At 42.3% G+C, this 19386-nt stretch overlaps 1 protein-coding gene across 12 annotated transcripts in view; it reads right to left on the reverse strand.

The window, feature by feature from the left end:
* Nucleotides 1-19386, reverse strand: part of chd9 (chromodomain helicase DNA binding protein 9) — an 83639-nt gene that overhangs the window by 47831 nt on the left and 16422 nt on the right. For 11 of the 12 annotated variants that reach the window (XM_037750269.1, XM_037750290.1, XM_037750280.1 and 8 more), the window contains one exon: nt 3706-4112. In XM_037750269.1, the coding sequence (XP_037606197.1) occupies nt 3706-4112 (407 nt within the window). Of the gene's footprint in view, nt 1-3705; nt 4113-6063; nt 7057-19386 lie in introns of those variants that run through there. The other variant, XM_037750296.1, reaches the window with a different exon arrangement.

Consider the following 19386-nt stretch of genomic DNA (forward strand, 5'->3'; position numbering starts at 1 on the left):
GGAGCATAATCAGGTCATCGGGTGTTCAGGCCAATTCAGTAGTGTTTATGTTTTAGCTCACGTGTTTACATTACAGTGCCATGAGCCTGTGACTGATCATGCTCTGACTTCTCATGATTTGAGGCCCAGACCTGCCTGCCTCAGTGAAACTGGACTTGCTGGATTTGTTACTGTCCTTTAAAGGCAGAATGAGGAGGATTTGCCGGTTGCGGTTTGTAAACACAACATTCAAAGTCGGCCCCTCCTCCCCGGCTCAATGAGCTTGGCGTTTCGCCTCGATATATTTGCATCTTTTCGGCGCTGTGTCCACCGTTTGCTCGCTTACAATCTGGCACCTGGTCGGGACGTTTCTGGGCGTCCACCTATATAAAAATGTAGGGAACACAGCAAAATGAATGGAAAAGAGAAAATACAAGCAGAGAGCACGTTCTCTGCAGATACAGACACCACCACAGACTTGAAGTGACGATTGAGAGGGATTATTTTTGTAGGAGTCTATACATTGCTTTTTATCAAATACTACTCATTGTGCCTTTAAGGAACACAAAACAAGTCGGTTGATCATCTTCATGTTTTTAAAAATTGATTGTTTCTAATAAAAAAGGGGAATGGACTTTCCACTTTTGTCAGCGTATTTTTTTCCATATCAAGAGTCAAATGTATGTTAGGTATTGAGGCCTCAAGATTCATCATTACGTACAGCTCTTTAGAAAACTAAGTCATAAATGTGTCTGTTTCGTCTTTAATGTGCAGTCCCTAATTAGTTAAAAGTAAAGGCTCGACCAGCATGAGCATTTGCCAGCTATGAATCTTCACACCTCCGACGAAATATTCTCACACTCCCACAGGCCTTTTCTCGTATACAGACAGAGTTATACGTCATTGCCACATTAGCACCAAGGCCCCGTACATCTGAACTTCCTTTCTCAATTAAAACGAGAAGGGAGAGGGACACAGAGTAGGTGCTACAACTGTAAACCATCACTACGACCACATCCTGAAAGGACTGCGAGAAGATTCTGCATCACACATAGCTTACCGTATGCAACCTCTGAAGATGAAATCACAGCATTCAGATTTCATTAAGCAGGACCAACTACAGCGTCAAATCAAGCGTATTTGATGCAATTATCACAATTCTGTCTGTTCTGAGACTCAGGAAAGATAATGTGCATACTGTCAACGGTGACCTGCCCTGTTTTCTGCAGACTAGTGCAGACTCCTTATGATCTTGAAATATTAGTGTATGTAAAACGACTGAAAGTACATCACACAATGTGTTAAAAAGTTCAAATGCATCCTTTAGATTCTACTATGCCTGGTTAATAAAACACAGCATAGTAGCATTCATACTATGCCACAGACAGAAAGCATTTGTCTGTGTTGAGAACCGAAAGAAACTAAATACAGAAACAAAGCTATCAAACAGGTATAAAAGGTCATGGCGTATATAAAAGTTTCTGTAAGATTTCTGACCAGACTGAATAAGTTTGACGTTCCAAAATGGCTGGAATGCATGATGTAATGAAAGCTATAAAAAGGTCGACTGAGACAATATTAGGCTCCATAAGCAGGTTATGTTGCGTGCACCCTAATCTGATGCTTTTTCCGCATGTAGGCCAAGTATGGTTACATACTGAATAAAAATGGGTTACGCAGCTCATTACCTCGTAACAACAAGGATCGCTACCAGTAACACATTTGAATGACATAATGCAGACCTGTGGTCAGCTGCCCTTCAGGACTAAGTCTTGGATTGCATTTGATTAAATGCTGATGGTTTCATCAGCTTCGTCTTCTCGGCGGCAAGGTGGTTAAGTTGGGGGAAAAAAAGGATCTGGGTGTGCAGAGTTAGGCGTCCTGATCTCAGACGTGTTTTGTCTCAAAGTTAAATTACATGATCAAACCGAGCTTTTATTTAATGATCAAAACTGAGCGTGTTCAGTGATGCCACCAGATCAACAATCCTTTAGTTAACCAAACAGCTAAGAGGCCCCAGTTACTGTCAGCATCACCAGGCATGTACACTGGAAAGCTGATGGGACTGTATCACAATAACTGATTCCTCCATCATCTCACCATTTTCTCAAACATCAGCACTGCCACAACTTTCTCATTATCACACACACACGCACCGAGCAAAATCCATTGTCTGCAACAGCTTTTCTCCCTCCGCCTAGCTCATCTAATCATTAATCAACACAGCTGCCAGGCAGACAATATTATTGTTGACCATTGTCAGTCACTCTTACGCCAAGTCTAAAAAAACACAAGCCCTCTTAATAAAACTAACACTAGTTCATCAGCACAATCTGACATTAACGTATCTAAACATTCCCCCCTTTTCCCTCCAGCTCCCTGCATCGGCCCTCACATCTGCACCAGCTGATATTTCAATAGCTTGTGTTGGGTGTGGCTTATAGCAGCACACTGCTTATAGCAGTTAAACAGGGGGATGGGAGGCGGATCGCGGTATCTATACATCAGCACTTACTTGCCTGAACATACTCGGCAGCACTGTCTCACATGTAAATGCAGCCTTTGTTTGCTCCTCCCATGTCTATGCTGACGGCTGAGCCCCGCCAGGTTTATTGTTATGGCGTGTTGTAAATTCTGTTGAACTTTGAGCTTCCATCTTGGCAACCACAGGCAGAAAATGTACGCTAGTTAAACAATGTACCAGAAAAATCAACTGCTACACGAGCAGGTTAAAATCAGTGCAGGCAGCAGGTGGTAAGGCCGGGATCAATCCAAACATGTTGAAATGTATGCATTGTTTAATATGAGCATCCTCTTAACAGTATTATTTAAATTACCAAGTACTAGTGCTTAGATTCTCAGCTCAAACCCAATGGACTTTTAACAAGATTGATTTTATATTCATAGTGTATTCATGGTGCTATCAATAGATCATGTGGAGAGAGATGACCTAGCGATTCAGCAGCTCACCAGATATAAATGAACAGCAGCAAATGTGACCTCTTAAGATAAACATTTAAACACAGACGTCATACCATCTTATGTCAACACACAAATCTCAACTATCCCCTTAAGCCTATAGGAACAGGTTTGGTTTTATTTGCTAGTATTTCCTCCCCTACATCCGAGCAAGAGCACACCTGGTCCTGCCAGTACTGACGGTAACAATCAGTTTGCCCGAGGTTAGACATATTAATTAGTCGAACGGATATACAGTAGAAGGGAAAGTCTGCAGTGAAGATACAAACCTTTCTTTCAGTGCTGACAAAAAAAATTGTGAAATGATGTTGAGAAAATAAAATCAGCTGCTTTGCTGTTATATCACTGTAAATTGAATACTTGGAATACCTGGATTTTGTGTCCATTTGTTCATTCTATGATGCTTTGTCATTATTATTGCCATACTATTGATTAAAAAGAATACATTATCAATACATTTAATGGGTTATGACAAATTGTTCAGTGCGGTTCTATTTCTGGATCGAATATTCATAAATCTCTGTAAGTACGATAGCACAATAACAGGGTGTTTACCTACGGCAGTGGCATATCACTTGTTCATTCGGGCCTTTTAACACTGCCGTGGTTTAGGCTGTGTTAAAATAAATTCTACGTTGCTTTGGGTAAGGTAGGACCTGATCAAATCTCTACCCACAGGATTATTTTAACAAATGATGATGCATTTCAGTGGTTTACAGAACAGTGTAAAAGGCTGTGAATACATACCCGATCTTGGCCTTCTGCTTGGGTTTGGAGGAGGGTACGATGCAGGCCTTCCTACAGGCCTTCTCTTTAAACCGTGCCTTGCCGTTTCCTTTGTGCTCGCGTTTGCGGTGCTTGTACTGTGAGGAAGAGCTGGGGAAGCTCTCCGGGCTCATAACTCGAGGGATGTTCTTCTCCCCGCGCTGTCGGGCCTTAGCAATGGCCTCTGATATTATCCTATTGGCCTTCTCCTGCTTGTCCAGTGTCCCTGACTCCATCTGAATATGTGTCCTCCGCGGCGTCCTCTTCTCCGACGAAGAGCTGGATGAGGATGAAGACGATGAGGAAGAGGAGGAGGACGATGAGCTGCTCTTCATTGGGGGGCTGAGGACCCGGACCTGGCTGCTGGGACCATTAGCGTTCTTTCGAGGCTGAGGAGAGAGGGAAGAAAATAAAAGAGTTTTTTAGAACCTCTTTAAGGCAAATGTTACAGACAAGATGTCATCTATCGTAGATGACACAAACCCAGACTCAGATGGCGTGCTATATGTGCTATAGAAGGACCAAGTGACACAAGACCTGTTAAGTTGACACCTGACATTTGAAGCAGAGTTGAGTGACTGAAGCTGATGTCGTATAAAGACAAGCTTTAGCAGGTTCTCTCACAATATCAGATCGTACTCTTCGTGTCTTTATGTTATGTAACATACAACAAGTAATGATATTAGAATAAAAGCCATGAATAACAAGCTTGCTATTTAAGGCCGATATGAACGCAAGAGGTCATTATAGAGTCAGCTAATGGTGAGTAATACAAGCAAACCTATACAGGAAATGATCTAACTATCACTCATTCAGAAAAGCAACCGTCTGGAGGCTGTGTGAACCTCTCACACAGCAGAGCTTGTTGCTGTCCCCATCTCAGGTGCTGGGGCTGAGAGAGTTAGACCACGATGCTCACTTCAACTCTCCCGCTCCTATCATGTAATTCTACCAGCAACACCTTCAGTATGAGACAGGCCAGTGTTTCCACCAAGAATGCATGTAGATCAGGTGGAGGACACTCTGAAACTCTGAAAACCATGTGACATAAAAACTATCCAAGTATGACACAAATTCTTTTTAGGTGTAAGCTATTCAAAAAGGTCGGGTAAACACTGGCTCAGAGCAGCAGGTTACAGTGAGCCTTTCAGACATAAATTATCCAGCCTGGCTGATACATGATAATACGTGAATAATAGATGGTGCGACTGCGGTTATGCCGACACAAGCGCCTTATGGTGGGCCTTGAGCCCAGCGGAGAGGGAACCCATAAATGGATGACCTAATCTAAAAATGTGTTGCGTATGCCTACACGGCCCAGGCGCGGCCCGGTTGCTTCTTTCTTTTTTTTCCACACTGCTAGCTAAATAAAGAGAATTAGCTCGAACCTCGCCAACAAAAGTGGGGGGAGGGAGTTGAAGAACTAGCGATTCATTTTGGAAGGAAGGGGGAAAAACACACACACGCACACACACACAAGAGCTGCATTATGATTTTCACGTGTGCAATGCTGCTGAGGCTATTAGGACGAAATTTACTGGATCATGCTGGAATGTTCTCATTCAAGTTAATGGTAAAAAAAAAGAGAGAGAAAGAGGGGGGAGGGGTTGAAAGTAATGCTCAAGAGCGGAAGAACATGAGGACACATGAAAGAAGCAGCAAGAGGAAGAAAAAAAAAATATGAAAACAGGCTTGTATCAGAGAGACGGAGAGAGAGAGAGAGAGAGAGAGAGAGAGACAGAAAAGATAAAATGCACCAAAAACTGGGAGCACTGCAGCTGTGTAATACATCTATAAATAACTGAAATTACAGCCTGCCAGCACTGCAGTGATTTCAATCTCTCTAGCAGCACGTAGTCCCATGAAATCGGTGGGGACCGTTAATGCCCATGAAAAGGTAGAGTAAGCTCCATTTGGGCCGGCCAGCTTTCCCTCGCTCTCACCCCCTTTCATTACCACATGTAGTGAGCTCTCTGGTGGTGACTGACAGGTTCAACTCATGGAGGACACGCACGCACACACACACACACAAACACACACCATACACTGTACATAAAGTACAGCGCAGGGCAGCTCGGAGAGAGGGTGGGGAAAGAGATGTATGGAACAGACAGTGGGGGTGGGGAAAAAGGAAACACTGTAAATGTACTGTGCCTTGATAAGGTCTCGCACAGCAAAGCAAATGAGTATGGAGGGGAGGAAAATAAAGCAGCAATGAGTTCAAGATGGCGGCAGTGCAGCATGAGCCAGTAGCAGAGGAGGTTGTTCAGTTCCTGCCGGCCCCTCCTCCTCCTCCTCCTCGTCCCTCCTCCCTCCCAGCTCTCAGAGCAGCTCACTTACCCTTCCTCTTGGCCTCTTCACTGTAGACATGGTGGGGTTTTTTTCTCTCTTCCTCTTTCCTCCCCCCCTCTCCAAACCGGCTAACAAAAGCCTTGCCCTTTCGCCGGGTTTCCTTGCTCTCTCGCCGTTTCTCGCCTTCTCTTTACAAACACACTCACTCTTTCCCTTTTCAACAGTCGTTTTTCCTCTCACTCTTCCTTGAGCTGTGTGTGTCTCCCCCCCTCCCCTCCCTCTCTCCTAGTTTGCCTCCCCTCCTCCTCCTCTTCCTCCCCGGTCAGCTCTTCTCCTCAGGCAGTGCGAGAGAGAGCGCCGGAGCCGTTCGTCTCCTCCTCCCCCAGCGGGCAGGGCTCAAGAGGAGTGCATGGGAGCTCTCTCTCTCTCTCTCTCTCACTCTCACTCTCCCTCGTTTGTCTCTTCACAGGGTGATGAGGGAGCAGCGCTGTGGGCGGTAGAGGAGGTGCGTGGCAGTCCAGGAAGCTCTCATTCTGCCGCTTGTGTGCTGCCTCGCTGTCGTCCGGCTTCAACCAAAAGTCTCCCTCACTCACACACTCTCTGTGCGTGTGTGTCAGAGTTGCCTTCCCCTGGCTCCTCTCTCCTCCCCTCTCATTGATTCCTCTTTCCGCCTGTGCTCTCTATGTCTCTCTGAGCCTTCTCCCTCTTATTTCTCGCTCTTTCCGCTTTGCCGTTTCCCTCTCTGCCGCCTCTCTCCTCGTGTTCCTCACCAGCCAGGATAAAAAGGTAGGTTACTCCTTTTATTACACACAAAAGGGCTTTTGTGTTAGCTCGCTTGCTTGCTTGTTTGGCCGGTTGTTTTTTCCTCTTTTCTCCTCGTCCTCCCTCGCTGTGCTGCCCTCCCCTCTCCCTGGCTGGGGCGTGTGTGGCGAGCTCGAGACTCTGGCAGGCAGAGCGGCGGAAAATGAAAGCACAAAGCAGCAAAATGCATCAGCATGAATATTAGAGATGTCGTTAAAACCCAGACTCGTTTTTCCCTCTCTCTCTCTCGCTCACTCACTCGCTCTCTCACGCTCTCTCTCTCTTTGTAAGGAAGTAGGCCAGCAGATGGTGCTAGCAGTTATTACATTAACTTTCACAACTTAACCCCCAAAGCACTGGATTTCACCCACACCACAGATTGTCCACATCATAGCTTATTTAGTCCCCCTGTGGGTTACTGCCAATGACATGCTGATATATTTATGGAACGGCATCATACAGAAGATGAACAAACACATTCCCAAAGCCTAAAAATATATTCCTAATACAAACAGCTCACAAAATTGCAACGATGAACACAGCACACTTTCTACTCCCCAACCAAAAGCAGAAACACGCAGCCTGCCTACACTGCACTGAGCCTCCAGTGGTGAGTTCAAGCACGTGTGAGGTCAAGGCCTGGTCACCCTGCTATGACTCTTGGAAAAAAAAGAAAAACGCCCAAGAGGGGAAGCTGGGATGTGTTCAAGACATGCAGCTCTTCCTGTGCGGCAGAACAGATCTAGGAGGAGCGAGCCGGCCTTCAAGGGACTCCTCCTGACAGCATGATGCTGCAGGGGCCATGTGCACCGGCTGGCACATGGTACTGGGAACTATGCAGAGACACACAGCTGGCCTGAAGCCAGGTACAGTGCACACAGCACTACTGGGTTAGGCCTGAGTTACTGACAGTTAGCCTATCAGCATTTAAATCTTTATCTACTGTGCAAAAATCAGCTGAACGGGCTTCTTTCCCAGGCAACACCCTGTTCACTTTTCATGCAGCTGCAGGCATTAACATGTGAGCTGCCCAGGGCTACCAGGACTACCGCCCACATACATGCGGCTAGGAGGGGGTATGCTTTTGACACCACGTCTTTGAAATATCAATACATATTTCCTGACGGGTTAAGGCTACTACAGGCTATTGATTGAAGGGATTCGTAAATAAAACACACACAGGATAAGATATCACCGAGGACCTTCCACAATATCTTAAAAAGCAAAAATTAAAAAGCATGTAGCCCTGAGGAACTCTGTTATTTTGGTAAAATATGAAATGTTCTCTGTGTGCTTCCAAGACAAGTATTCTGTTTGTATGACTTATCACATCGTTCCATTCTGCCCAAAGCGAACTACACTACTTGTTGTGAGTTTATTCAAGTATGGTGTGAAATATGTGGGTGAGCGTGCGTATGCTACAACACAATATGGCTTTACATTGCATGTTGAACTGAGAACCTAAATAAAGTTTATACGCTACTGACCAACTGGAATGGTGTGGACAGCCTTATTCACAATGTGCACGTGTGAGTAAATGTGTGTGTTAAGTGGAGAAGATGACCACTGCCAACACAGGTATGACAAGTTCTCTCACTATATCTCTCTGGTTTGTGTAGTTTTACATTTTACAGCTTCATATCTCCTACAGAAACAGAGATGACGGCCATGTGTGCATAAGAATGATCGCCCTCCTTTCCAAGTGTGTGCAGCTGCAGGCATCACATCCACCTGCAATGCAAGGCCTTGGAGTTTGGACTTTAAAAGCAGACCACACGCCTACTGGGAGCTGAGCAACAGTGTCCTCTCCAAGCTAAACAAACCCACTGTCAGATAATGCCCACAAGGGTAGAGCACCTGGGGGTGAGCTCTGACTACAAGTGAACAAACAAATGGCCTTTACTAAACCGTCACAAACAGAGTATTTGATGGGTAAAACAGTCAAGAGGGGGCAGACATGGTGTCTGAATAACATCTTATTCAAAGCACAGACATACGTGCCTGTTGAGTGGTGATAAAACATGTTTTCTTCACTGGAAAGGTTTGTTTGCGTGTGTCAAAACGAGAGCAAATAAATACGAAAGGAGAATATCAGTCAACAACATACACATGCTTCAACGGTCACATGGCACGAAGCCACTGCTCCTCGGCCACTAAACAGTTAATATGCAAACAAGCCTGGCAGCTCTGTATGAGGGGGAGTGGCTTTCTTTAGGACGGATGAGGGAGGGAAGAGGAAGAGGAGGGGAGGGGAGTAGAGGAAGGGGAGGGGAGTAACAGAGCTGGTGAAAGGAAGCGAGTGGAAAAAAAAAAATGAGCGCGTGTATGTGTGTGTGTGTGTGTGTGTGTGTGTGTGTGTAGAGAGAGGGAGGTAGGGTGGCTGCAGAGGCACAGGTGTCTGTCTCTGAACACTCCATTACTTCCTCATCAAAGGGCCTGTATTAGTGCGCCACCGCTCTCATTTCTTGCCCGTACCACCGTGAGAGTCTCCACTAACTCACCATTAGGGAAATGAGAGCTGAGAGCTAGAAATGCACTGACTGAAAATGACAAGATGGCTAGCACCCACCGGTGCTTCAGAGCCTACAGCGCGCTCTCATACACACAGAGATGAAACTCACAGCCAACTGGAATATAATGCCACCCAGTGTTAATAGCAATTAGCAACATTATCCATGGCGCACTGAATGACAAAAAAAAAGGCCCTTCTGATCTGTTTTGCACTTTTACTGCTGTACACAAAGCACATGTTTGATCTGGTTACTGGTTATTTCAGTTTTAAACGTTTGCAATTAAGAGGTATGTAAAACACTACTTGGTTTAGTGTCCTTGAGCAAGCCATCAAATCCACACAAAACCGTGGATACTGATCTGTAGCTGACACTGTTACAAATCTTAGATTTTGTCATCACTCTTTTTACTGGTACCACTTTAGCTCTTTTATTTTCTGCAAAATGTCAAAACATTTTAAAAAGGGAACCAGAAGTTGAGCCATGTCTTCAATTTGCTTAATGTCTTTGATCAGTTGGCAATAATCCTAAATACTTTCATTTAAAAAAAAGATATAAAAGGGATGCATGAAAATCCAAATTCTCATAATTGATAATCAAAACTGTCGCAGATTTATTTTCTGTCATTAACTAATCGATTAATCAACAATAAAAATAAAAACAGCCTTCGTCGCCAACACAGTAATGAATGACTACTGGATTCTCCCATTCAAAATGAGTGAACATCCATCAGACAGTGACCAGTGTTTCTCACAGGTTCAGAACTGATTAGTGGTGGTTTGAAATCCAACACTTGAAAGTCAGCTACAATACAGTGTGGCATTTACAAATTAACAGCTGATTCGCAAAGTCATTTTTATTATCTGTAAGACTGGCATGAATGGAGCACTCCCCAGAGCCATTTTGATCAATCTTCATGTCAAAAGAATGAAGAAAAAAGTACTTTGCTAGTGCCGGGCACGCACTATACGAGAATCAAGCCAATTTTGAGGCCGGATTCCCCCCTCCCAACAACGGTCAGCAAAGCCCTGATTTTTTTGATGGTTCTAAAGATTATCTTGCCAGATATTCCTGTGGTGTGTGGTATTTGAGTGTTTTTTACATCCCCCGATTGGCTCGGAAATCCATCCTGGCTGCACCACAAATATTAAACATGTTCAATATTTATGATCAGATATCCTGTTGTGTGTGTGGGGAACCCCAAGGACCACCGATGGCGCAGTCATGAAAGAACGATAGCCAATTGGGAACCAAACTGACTGAAGAATGAAGGACAACAACCGCAGTCATGGCGGCCGCGAAGCATATAGTAGTAGTAAGATGGACTCAGAAATAAAAGAACCAACTGGTTGATTTGTGGTAACAACACGTGTTTACTGAACGTGTCTCCATGACTTCAATAAATTTCAGTACAATGTAGTACATTTCTAATTCCTGCCCGTTGTTTGCCATGTTTGTTTACACTAAAGTCGCATTTGATCGCGAGATAGTTTGCGAGATTTCCGGTGTTGAGAGTCGGGACTCCCGTTGTCCATGAATGGAATCTGTTAGTGTGCGGTGTGCTGTTTTGGCCAAATCGTTGCTCACCACACACTATAGGAACAAAACTGTTAAAATATAGTAGTTATGTGTGGGGTTTCTCACATTTTCAATATCCGTTAAGATTTGAAAAATCTTTTAGTGTGGGCCAGCATTTATCAACTGTTAATTTGTGAATGCTACACTGTGTTGCAGCCGACTCCGGTGTTGGACGTCAAAACCACCACAAATCAGTGCCCTCTTCTACAACTCTTACCACAACTCTTCCTACACACAAAAACAATGCCTGATAAACAAAGTCTCATCACTTTCACCTACAACCTTTTGTTGCCTCACTTTCACACTTCCTTGAAAATGTTTCTCGGCGCTGTTTATTAACAACAGGCCTGGCCTTCAGTGTTTCTCACAGAAATAAAAGCATCACAGATGCCTTGTCTCACCTATCATCAGCTCTCATACCTATTGCTTTGTTAATGATGCATAGATTGCACCGTTCGGTCGAGGTGTGAAAAGATTAGGCCCTGCTAATTAGGCCTACGGCTACAGGCCAGCAGTGTGAGGCAACGGCGGGGTTGATAAATGAAAGGAGACATGATGCACAGCAACGCTTCCTCAACCAATTAAATACAGCACCGTGCATTAATGATCCTTTATTCAGGGCCAAGAGTAACAGTGGTGGGGCCGAGCATTGTGCCCTCTAGAGAAGCTGCTAAAAGTCTAATAAAGCATTATTACTACAGTCTGATTTGCTCTACTGTGACCAGAAAGCCTCACTGAGCTAGATAGAAGAACTGCGCAGAGACAAACAGGATAGTACAGGCTTTCAGTATAAAAACTTGTTCTTCGGTTGCAATAACATTGTAAGAAAACAACTAAATTATCTTTTCACACTTGTATTTATCTCGGTCAGTTATCAGAGGATGTGTGTTGCTTTCAAGCAATGATTGGCTTTAAATTCATACGGCAACAAAACGTTGCATCTAGGTGCTCACCATCCTCTATTGTTGGCCAGTGACAGGCAGCTGGGGGTAAACTGCCCTGCCACCATGCTCATAGACCCCCAGGTCAGCAATGTTTAAGGAAGCTGAGAAGGTACTCCATTCACTTACAACACAGATTTACCAGCTGCTAAAGGAACACATACCAGTGATGCTGTTAGGGCTGCACCTAACCATTATTTTTCTATCAATTAATTGACTAATTTATCGATTATTCTAAAGATTTTTTTTTAATTCCTGATCAATATAACAATTAATTTACTCAAAATAAATATAAAAAACGTATCTGATTAATATTTCAATATTTTATTCATTCATCTCTTAAAAACAAAAAGATGTCGCACGATCATATATCATATATCCTGACTTAATCTTTATTATGACATATAAATTAATTTATTCGCTGCATGTCATAGCAATACTTTCCCTGAACTGGAAAATGAGTACTTTTACTTAAGTACCTCACTTTAAACTTTAAATAATCTCTGGCAAATATGTTTTTGCATCAGTTTTGAGGCAAGGGAAATAATTGAAGCAATTTACAGACCGTAACAACAGTTAATTTCAGACATTTTCTCACTCGTGCATGGCCGTTAAAGTAAACACAAAATATAAAACGGACAAATAACAACGTTAGATGACGCATGGTGTAACGTTACCATAACGTCAGCGGTGCAGAAATTACTTTTAACACGGGGGCACGTTGAAACACATGACGACAATGCTGACATAACATTCTTTGGTGGGGACAAAAAGTAAACAAGACTGTTGCTTTCTTTGCTTGCTTCATGCATAACAGTGGCACTGCAGTGATAAGGCATTTCCAATTTGCAGTCTGTGTCTCAGTCTAAAATACTTCCACACTTTAGAAGATCGGGGGCGAGTTTTTTTAGCTGCAGCTTGTTCTCCGGGGAATGCATGCTTTGACCGGGTACAGCCATTCTTGCGATGCGCCGACGCACAATATGCAAATCGACATATTTTTGCAATCGATGATGTCAATTACGATGACGAAGCACCCCAGCCCTAGCTGTTATGTAGTTTGTTGGCTACAATAACCAATTCATTAATTGCAAACTAGACATGCACTATTCAAACTTCCAGTTTCAGTTTTATGTAAGCCTATTGGGGGAAAAAAGGCAATTCAAGCCATCTAAAATCCTTTTGAGATTAAAATAGACACCGCTCTTTAATTTCTAACAATAATTTGGCACCTGGTAGTGACTATTGGACAAATGGGAACTGTCAGCCCATTTCAACTTAAAAACATGCAGTAGGATACATTGGTATTGCTTCATCCACAGGGTTAAGCATGCAATAAGCCCACAATGTAAAATGGAGAAATAAGCAAAGTTCAAGTCTGATAACTGCATTGACCTCAGGGGATACAGCACTGCTAGCAGTGTGTGTGTGTCTGTCTGAGATATTTATAGTAAACACACAAGTAAAGCTCAAAGGATCATGATCACAAAGATAGACAAACAAAAAACATGTGACATTAACCACCCTGTTTCCTTTCCTCTCTCCTATCACACACACATTTACTCTACAATAATCTTTACACCAAGTTAATTCTGTGCAAATACAACAATTAGTGCACTGGATACAATTAACCACCATATCCAGCTATAGCAGGGACGCGTCTCACCGCTTCAGCCCGGCTGCACTCCCAATCCAACAGGCTCTAACAAAGACGGCCGATTAGCTCGCTGTTATGCAGTCAGCTAATTGACTCCCTTATTTAATCAAGTTCAGCACAGACAGCCATTCCTATTGCTAATAAAAACGCTCATGAGCACAGACAGATCCATGTGAAGTGTGTTGCATGTGCAGCAGCATGTTGTTGTGCTAGGACAGAAATGACCACTAGGGGGTGACTGTCAGGAGGAAGGGCAGGAATGCATGGCAAAGAGAGAAGACGTCTGCCATCACCTTTAAGTGGCTGTGACATCTCTGAGTCAGTGTGAGGAAAATACCAGGAAGTTTTTCTGAATCACAAAAACACCATGAGGAAGTTAGAAAAGTAAGAAACAATTCACTATGTGACAAGTTATAATTATAATATAGCCTAGGTTTTGTGTCTTTGTTTAGTTCGGCTTCCTCATGATGCTCATTTTCTCACTAACCCCTGTTAAAAACAGCTGTGACTTGGGTTTGAGGTTGTGCAGAATACAGAGTATAGCCTGAGTCTGGCTCCGTGTCAATCAGGCCCGATGACTGAGAAAAGCAGGCAGTGATTCTAACTAGGGCATCTGGCCTTCTTGTTTCTCTAAGTGTCAGCTCAGAGGGCAGTCGCTCAGCAAGATTTAAGATGATATTTTAAGGGCTGTGTGCACGCACGAGCGAGCTTGAGCCAAAGTGAAAGCAAGAGGCCATCCATCCACCGGGGGGACACCCTTCACAATTAGTAGCTGACTCCCCAAATTTTACATGCCAGCAGTTCCATTGTGGATCCTTTCCTGTTCAAACACGGATCACCACTCTAAATGCAAGTCTCTTTTGTGCTAAATAACATATTACACTTGAATCTGTTCACAAAGTAGTTAAGGTAGCAGTATGGTAACCTCACCTGTGTAGCTATCACATACTGTCAGTTATGTCTTTTCACGTAAACATTTGTTGAATTGCTACAAAACATCAGCAGTTGCATGTCATTTTCTCACAGAGAGGAGAAAATCTGCTCAGGCCTTTTAGAAAAGGTCTTGCAAACATTAAAGGATAATTGTGGTTTATTACAACTTGGACTTTATTTTGGTAGACAACAAAGCGACAAGTATATGTATGTGTATAAGATGTTTCAGTGTATTAAATGACTTAGTCCTTTATTATTAAATCTACTTTCTTTAATGAATATAACTCGTCAGCTGAACACCCACAAATATGCATATTTTGTTACATAAAAACATGTTGTGAATTTTGTAAATGATTACATCTATCTTTTTCCAATAAATGTTTACTTCTGGACCTTACAATGCTCTGGAGTTATTGGAAATGTTTAGATCACACGAATCGGAAACAATCCTACGCAGCCACTACTGATATCTAATTCTACAAATAGTATAATACTAAGAATATTAGCCTGATCTTTATCTGACCATGTGCAGAAATACCGAGTTCAAACTGAATGTGGCCTATTAAGTATCAGTAAATGTGTCATTATGGTTTTAGTTCTACATGTTTAGTTATACATGTGCAAATCTAATTTACAACCACAAAGCAGACAAATGCTGGCGCACCCCCTCTGATCTTTGGCGGGGTCCCAGGTTGGAAATCACCGATCTAAACAACCTAATATGAAGGTAAAACCAAAAGTGACACCCTTAATGTCAGCAATAGTCCTTCATTGTACGGGAAAACTGTGAATACAAATCTACAGCACATACGGCAGGTCAAAGTTGAACCAGGAAATCAGGCCTATAAACTGTGATGGATGTTGCTGCTTCTCAAAATCTCAGCAATTTCTTTCCTGTATACAATGTTTATCATAACCAATAGAAACAATGGCCAAACTTATGGAAATAAGATCTATTTTGTAATAAACCATACTAATGCTTTGAACTACTGTGGGGTCTCCTCGTTCAGAAATCTATACTAAAGTCTTGAAATGACTCTCTTCTCTCAATAACCGATGACTTGGACCTGAAAGCAGCACAGGTGGCCTCCGAAGAAGTGACAATTTTGCAGATGCCGTATGATTCATCTACCCCAGAGGAATTGAACGTGTTTTGCATATTGAACACTTCATGGTTTTTGTTAATACGATGTTGTCACAAACGAAATCATGAACCTTCTTCTTTAAAGGCAGTTTTTTTTAACAGCGGTTGTTCTGAGTAATGACGCGGTGCTCTCTGAATCAGAGACGGCACAGCAGGTCAGACACCAGGCAGTGAAGTGAAGCTGAACTGTGCAAAACAAGCAAGCCGGATGATGCCATTCATTAATGGGAACATCGGTGCACACTGAGGAGTGGAGCTGAGAGGAGGTCCCTTAGGATGCGAGAGAGAGAGAGAGAGAGAGCCAGACAGAGATGGAGAGCGAGGGGAGGAAAGAGGGAGGGATGAGGTGGAGGAGAATTCAGCGAGGGGCTTACTGCCAGACCTTTACAACTCCTTCATTATTGAAGCAGTGCAAAGGGAGAGCAGGGCCAATGCCTGCGCAGAAAGGAACACACACACAGAGGCAGCCACGTATGTCTGCACACGAGCATGACAGAGCGGGTGCGTAGTCGACCTGCAGCCTTCAGGATATGATGAAGTAAGGATTTATTTTCCCCCTGCTCTGATTTCTACCTCCTCCTCAGAGCGAGGCAGGTGTCTGTGGAGTGAATCTCCACTGGATGGTCGAGGCCAGGCACAAAGGCTTTCTCCCACCGAATAAGAGAACATAATGAACAGGATCACCTCTACCCCATTCACATGAGCAATTTTATGAAAGAATATTAAAAAAATATGCATGGTTAAATCTGTGGGTTAGAAGGTTGGTGTTAGGAATGTGTTTTCTGTTGAGTCAAAGTAATAGAAATTTTGTTTGAAATAGAGAACCAGGTAACAAGTAGATAAATAGCAATACTACAGCTGTCAATCATTACAAATATTTAATCGCGTTTAATTGCATGATTGTCCATAATTAATCGCAAATTAATCACACATTTTTTATCTGTTCAAAATGTACCTTAAAGAGAGATTTGTCAAGTATTTAATACTCTTATCAACATGGGAGTGGGCAAATATACTGCTTTATGCAAATGCATGTATATATTTATTACTGGAAATCAACAAACAATGACAAATATTGTCCAGAAACCCTCACAGGTGCTGCATTTAGCATGAAAACATATGCTCAAATCATAACATGGCAAACTCAAGCCCAACAGGCAACAACAGCTGTCAGTGTGTCAGTGTGCTGACTTGACTATGACTTGCCCCAAACTGCATGTGATTATCATAAAGTGTGCATGTCTGTAAAGGGGAGATGCGTGGGTACCCATAGAACCCATTTTCATTCACATATCTAGAGGTCAAGGGACCCCGTTGAAAATGGCCATGCCAGTTTTTCTGCGCCTTTCTAATTTCATATGATACCGGTATCTTCACCAAAACTGAGCCCACTACAACCTAAAAATCGCAAGTTGCATTAATGTGTTAAAGAAATTAGTGGTGTCAAAACGAAATTGCGTTTTTATTGCGTTACCTTTGACAGCCCTAAAAATATATATATCTGACCAATAAGGATTAGAGCAGAGATTGTACAGAGCGGTGTACATACAGCACATGCATGCCAATTATATACAGTATATACAAAATCCACTAGGGTTTTTTGTGCAACTCTGAAAAGTGTTTTAATGCAACGAACAAAACAGCAAACAAAAAATAGAGTTCACAATGTGCCTTGATGAATTTATTCTCAATTAATAAATGGGCAAAACAGGCCGTTCTGGGCACGAGTTATGAGCCAGATTATTATGAATCATGGGTTTGATTATTTGGTGGGACACAAGCTGATATAGACACTGTAGTCTACAGCTGCTGCTGTCAAAGCTGGACTGGATTGTTTCAGTATCCTTCATTTGCTTCATTTCATCCAATTGTGGCCGTCAATATTCATAAGTCAACTCAGCTCTATACGGCCAATCATCGTGACAATCAGAGTGACTGTGAGACAGAGCAGACAGAGAGCAGCACGTGATGACAAAGAAATATCTTGATGGAAAATAAAGAAAAGTTCATGGCGTTCATGAAAGCAACTGTACTTAAAAACATGACCAGAACAAAACATGTGGCTAATTTCTGTCACGTAAGAGAGAGAGAGAAAGACAAGAGGCTGTGTTAAACCCCAAATATACACCATGGCACTGTAGAAACTTTTCTTAAACTACCCATTATTTGTCATTACTTTATCTCAGTTCTCCAGGAAATCACCACCACGCACGCACGTGCTCGCGAGATAAAGAGAGAAGCACATGACATGCAACAAAGGTCCCAAGGCCGGATTCAAACCCAGGACGTTGCAGTTCTATGGAATGCGCTGTATCTACAGCCTAAAACTACAATAAAGTGACACCATGTATGTGCAGCATGTGTTATGTTTATTGTTTTTACGCTGCTCTTATTGTTGTTTGCTTGTATTTTATTTTTATTATGGATATGTTCAGCACTTTGGTCAACTGCGGTTGTTTTTAAACTTGCTATATAAATAAAGTTTGACTTGACTTGACTATTTGTTTTAAGTTATATATTAGCTTTTCCTACCAAAAAATCAATCACAATTGCACTTACTCAATATACATTAATACAATAAATATTTTCAATAGAAAAGGCTAAAATAAAACCTTTTGGTTACATTATAACTAAATTGCCTTATTAATCAATGTCAGCTATTTCATGTTCAGTTTACAGACTTTCCCAGTAACTGCACTTGGCCCTTCTTCAGACTGCACCTGCAATTTTGGAGACACTCTACCACAGATAACATTTTATCTCAACTGTTTTGGCTTCAATAAACCGAGATTAAAGGTTTTTGAGGTGTGCATCTTACCGTTTAGACGATTCGCTACAACTTGATTCAAAAACAATAAACGGAAATTTGTAAAAAAAAATGTAATCAGACCTTAACTTAGATTCAATTAACTTACGATAACATTCCAATTAAACTCAGATTTGATAAAGTAGAAAGTCTAATTTTCAATTGTACATTACTTAAAGTGTGATTTTCACTGGCAGTAACACATTTTGTCTGGCAGTTCCTCACATTTAATTTCAGACACTAAACAGATAATAGCCTCAAAATGATGTCTGCTGTGTACCAACAATAGTACACAATGGGCAGTGATACAAGGGGCTCATTTTGTGGATGATTTGGTTTGGATCTGTTGTTGCATTGTATCTCTATCTTAGGCTTTCAATTCTCTTTGGAAACCTACTATGAGTACTTTATCACTGAGGGTTTTAGTATGTTAGGTAGCTACGCTAAATAAAATAGATTTTTATGTATCATTTCCCATACAAGAAAAGCGAAGGCACGTTGAACTACAGCATGAATGCACGATAAAAAGCTGCATCAAGATGGTAGGAACCACACTGGCTTTGGTAGGAGGTGATGTGTGGTAACACTAATGATAGGTATAGACCGTTTCGACGGAATTGCGTTGCTAGGCAACAGCTTGGGTCCATGTTTACTTCCTGTCAGCTTATGTCATTCACGTGCACTGCAACAGCGAATAAACTGGGACACATTTGGACTGTTTACAACTGGGAAACGGTCTATAGGAGTCTGGCAACATTTTCTCCACTAAGCCAAGAAAACCTGCACATTAATTGCAGTACCAGATTGGCTGCCGATGACTGCTCTGACAATTTTTTAAGTGCTATATAACGAACTAGAAGAAAAGTTAATAGAACACTTTTGATGAAATGGGTAAACTGAAAGAAATTCTATCAAAAATGATAAGGTTTTTTTGACCAGGTGATCCTCTACAACCAATATAATTATTTTTTTATCTTTGTTTATTTAAATTTACCTTTTTG

This window comes from Sebastes umbrosus, chromosome 2 (genome assembly GCF_015220745.1).
Source record: "Sebastes umbrosus isolate fSebUmb1 chromosome 2, fSebUmb1.pri, whole genome shotgun sequence".
NCBI classification, from domain to species: Eukaryota; Metazoa; Chordata; class Actinopteri; order Perciformes; family Sebastidae; genus Sebastes; species Sebastes umbrosus.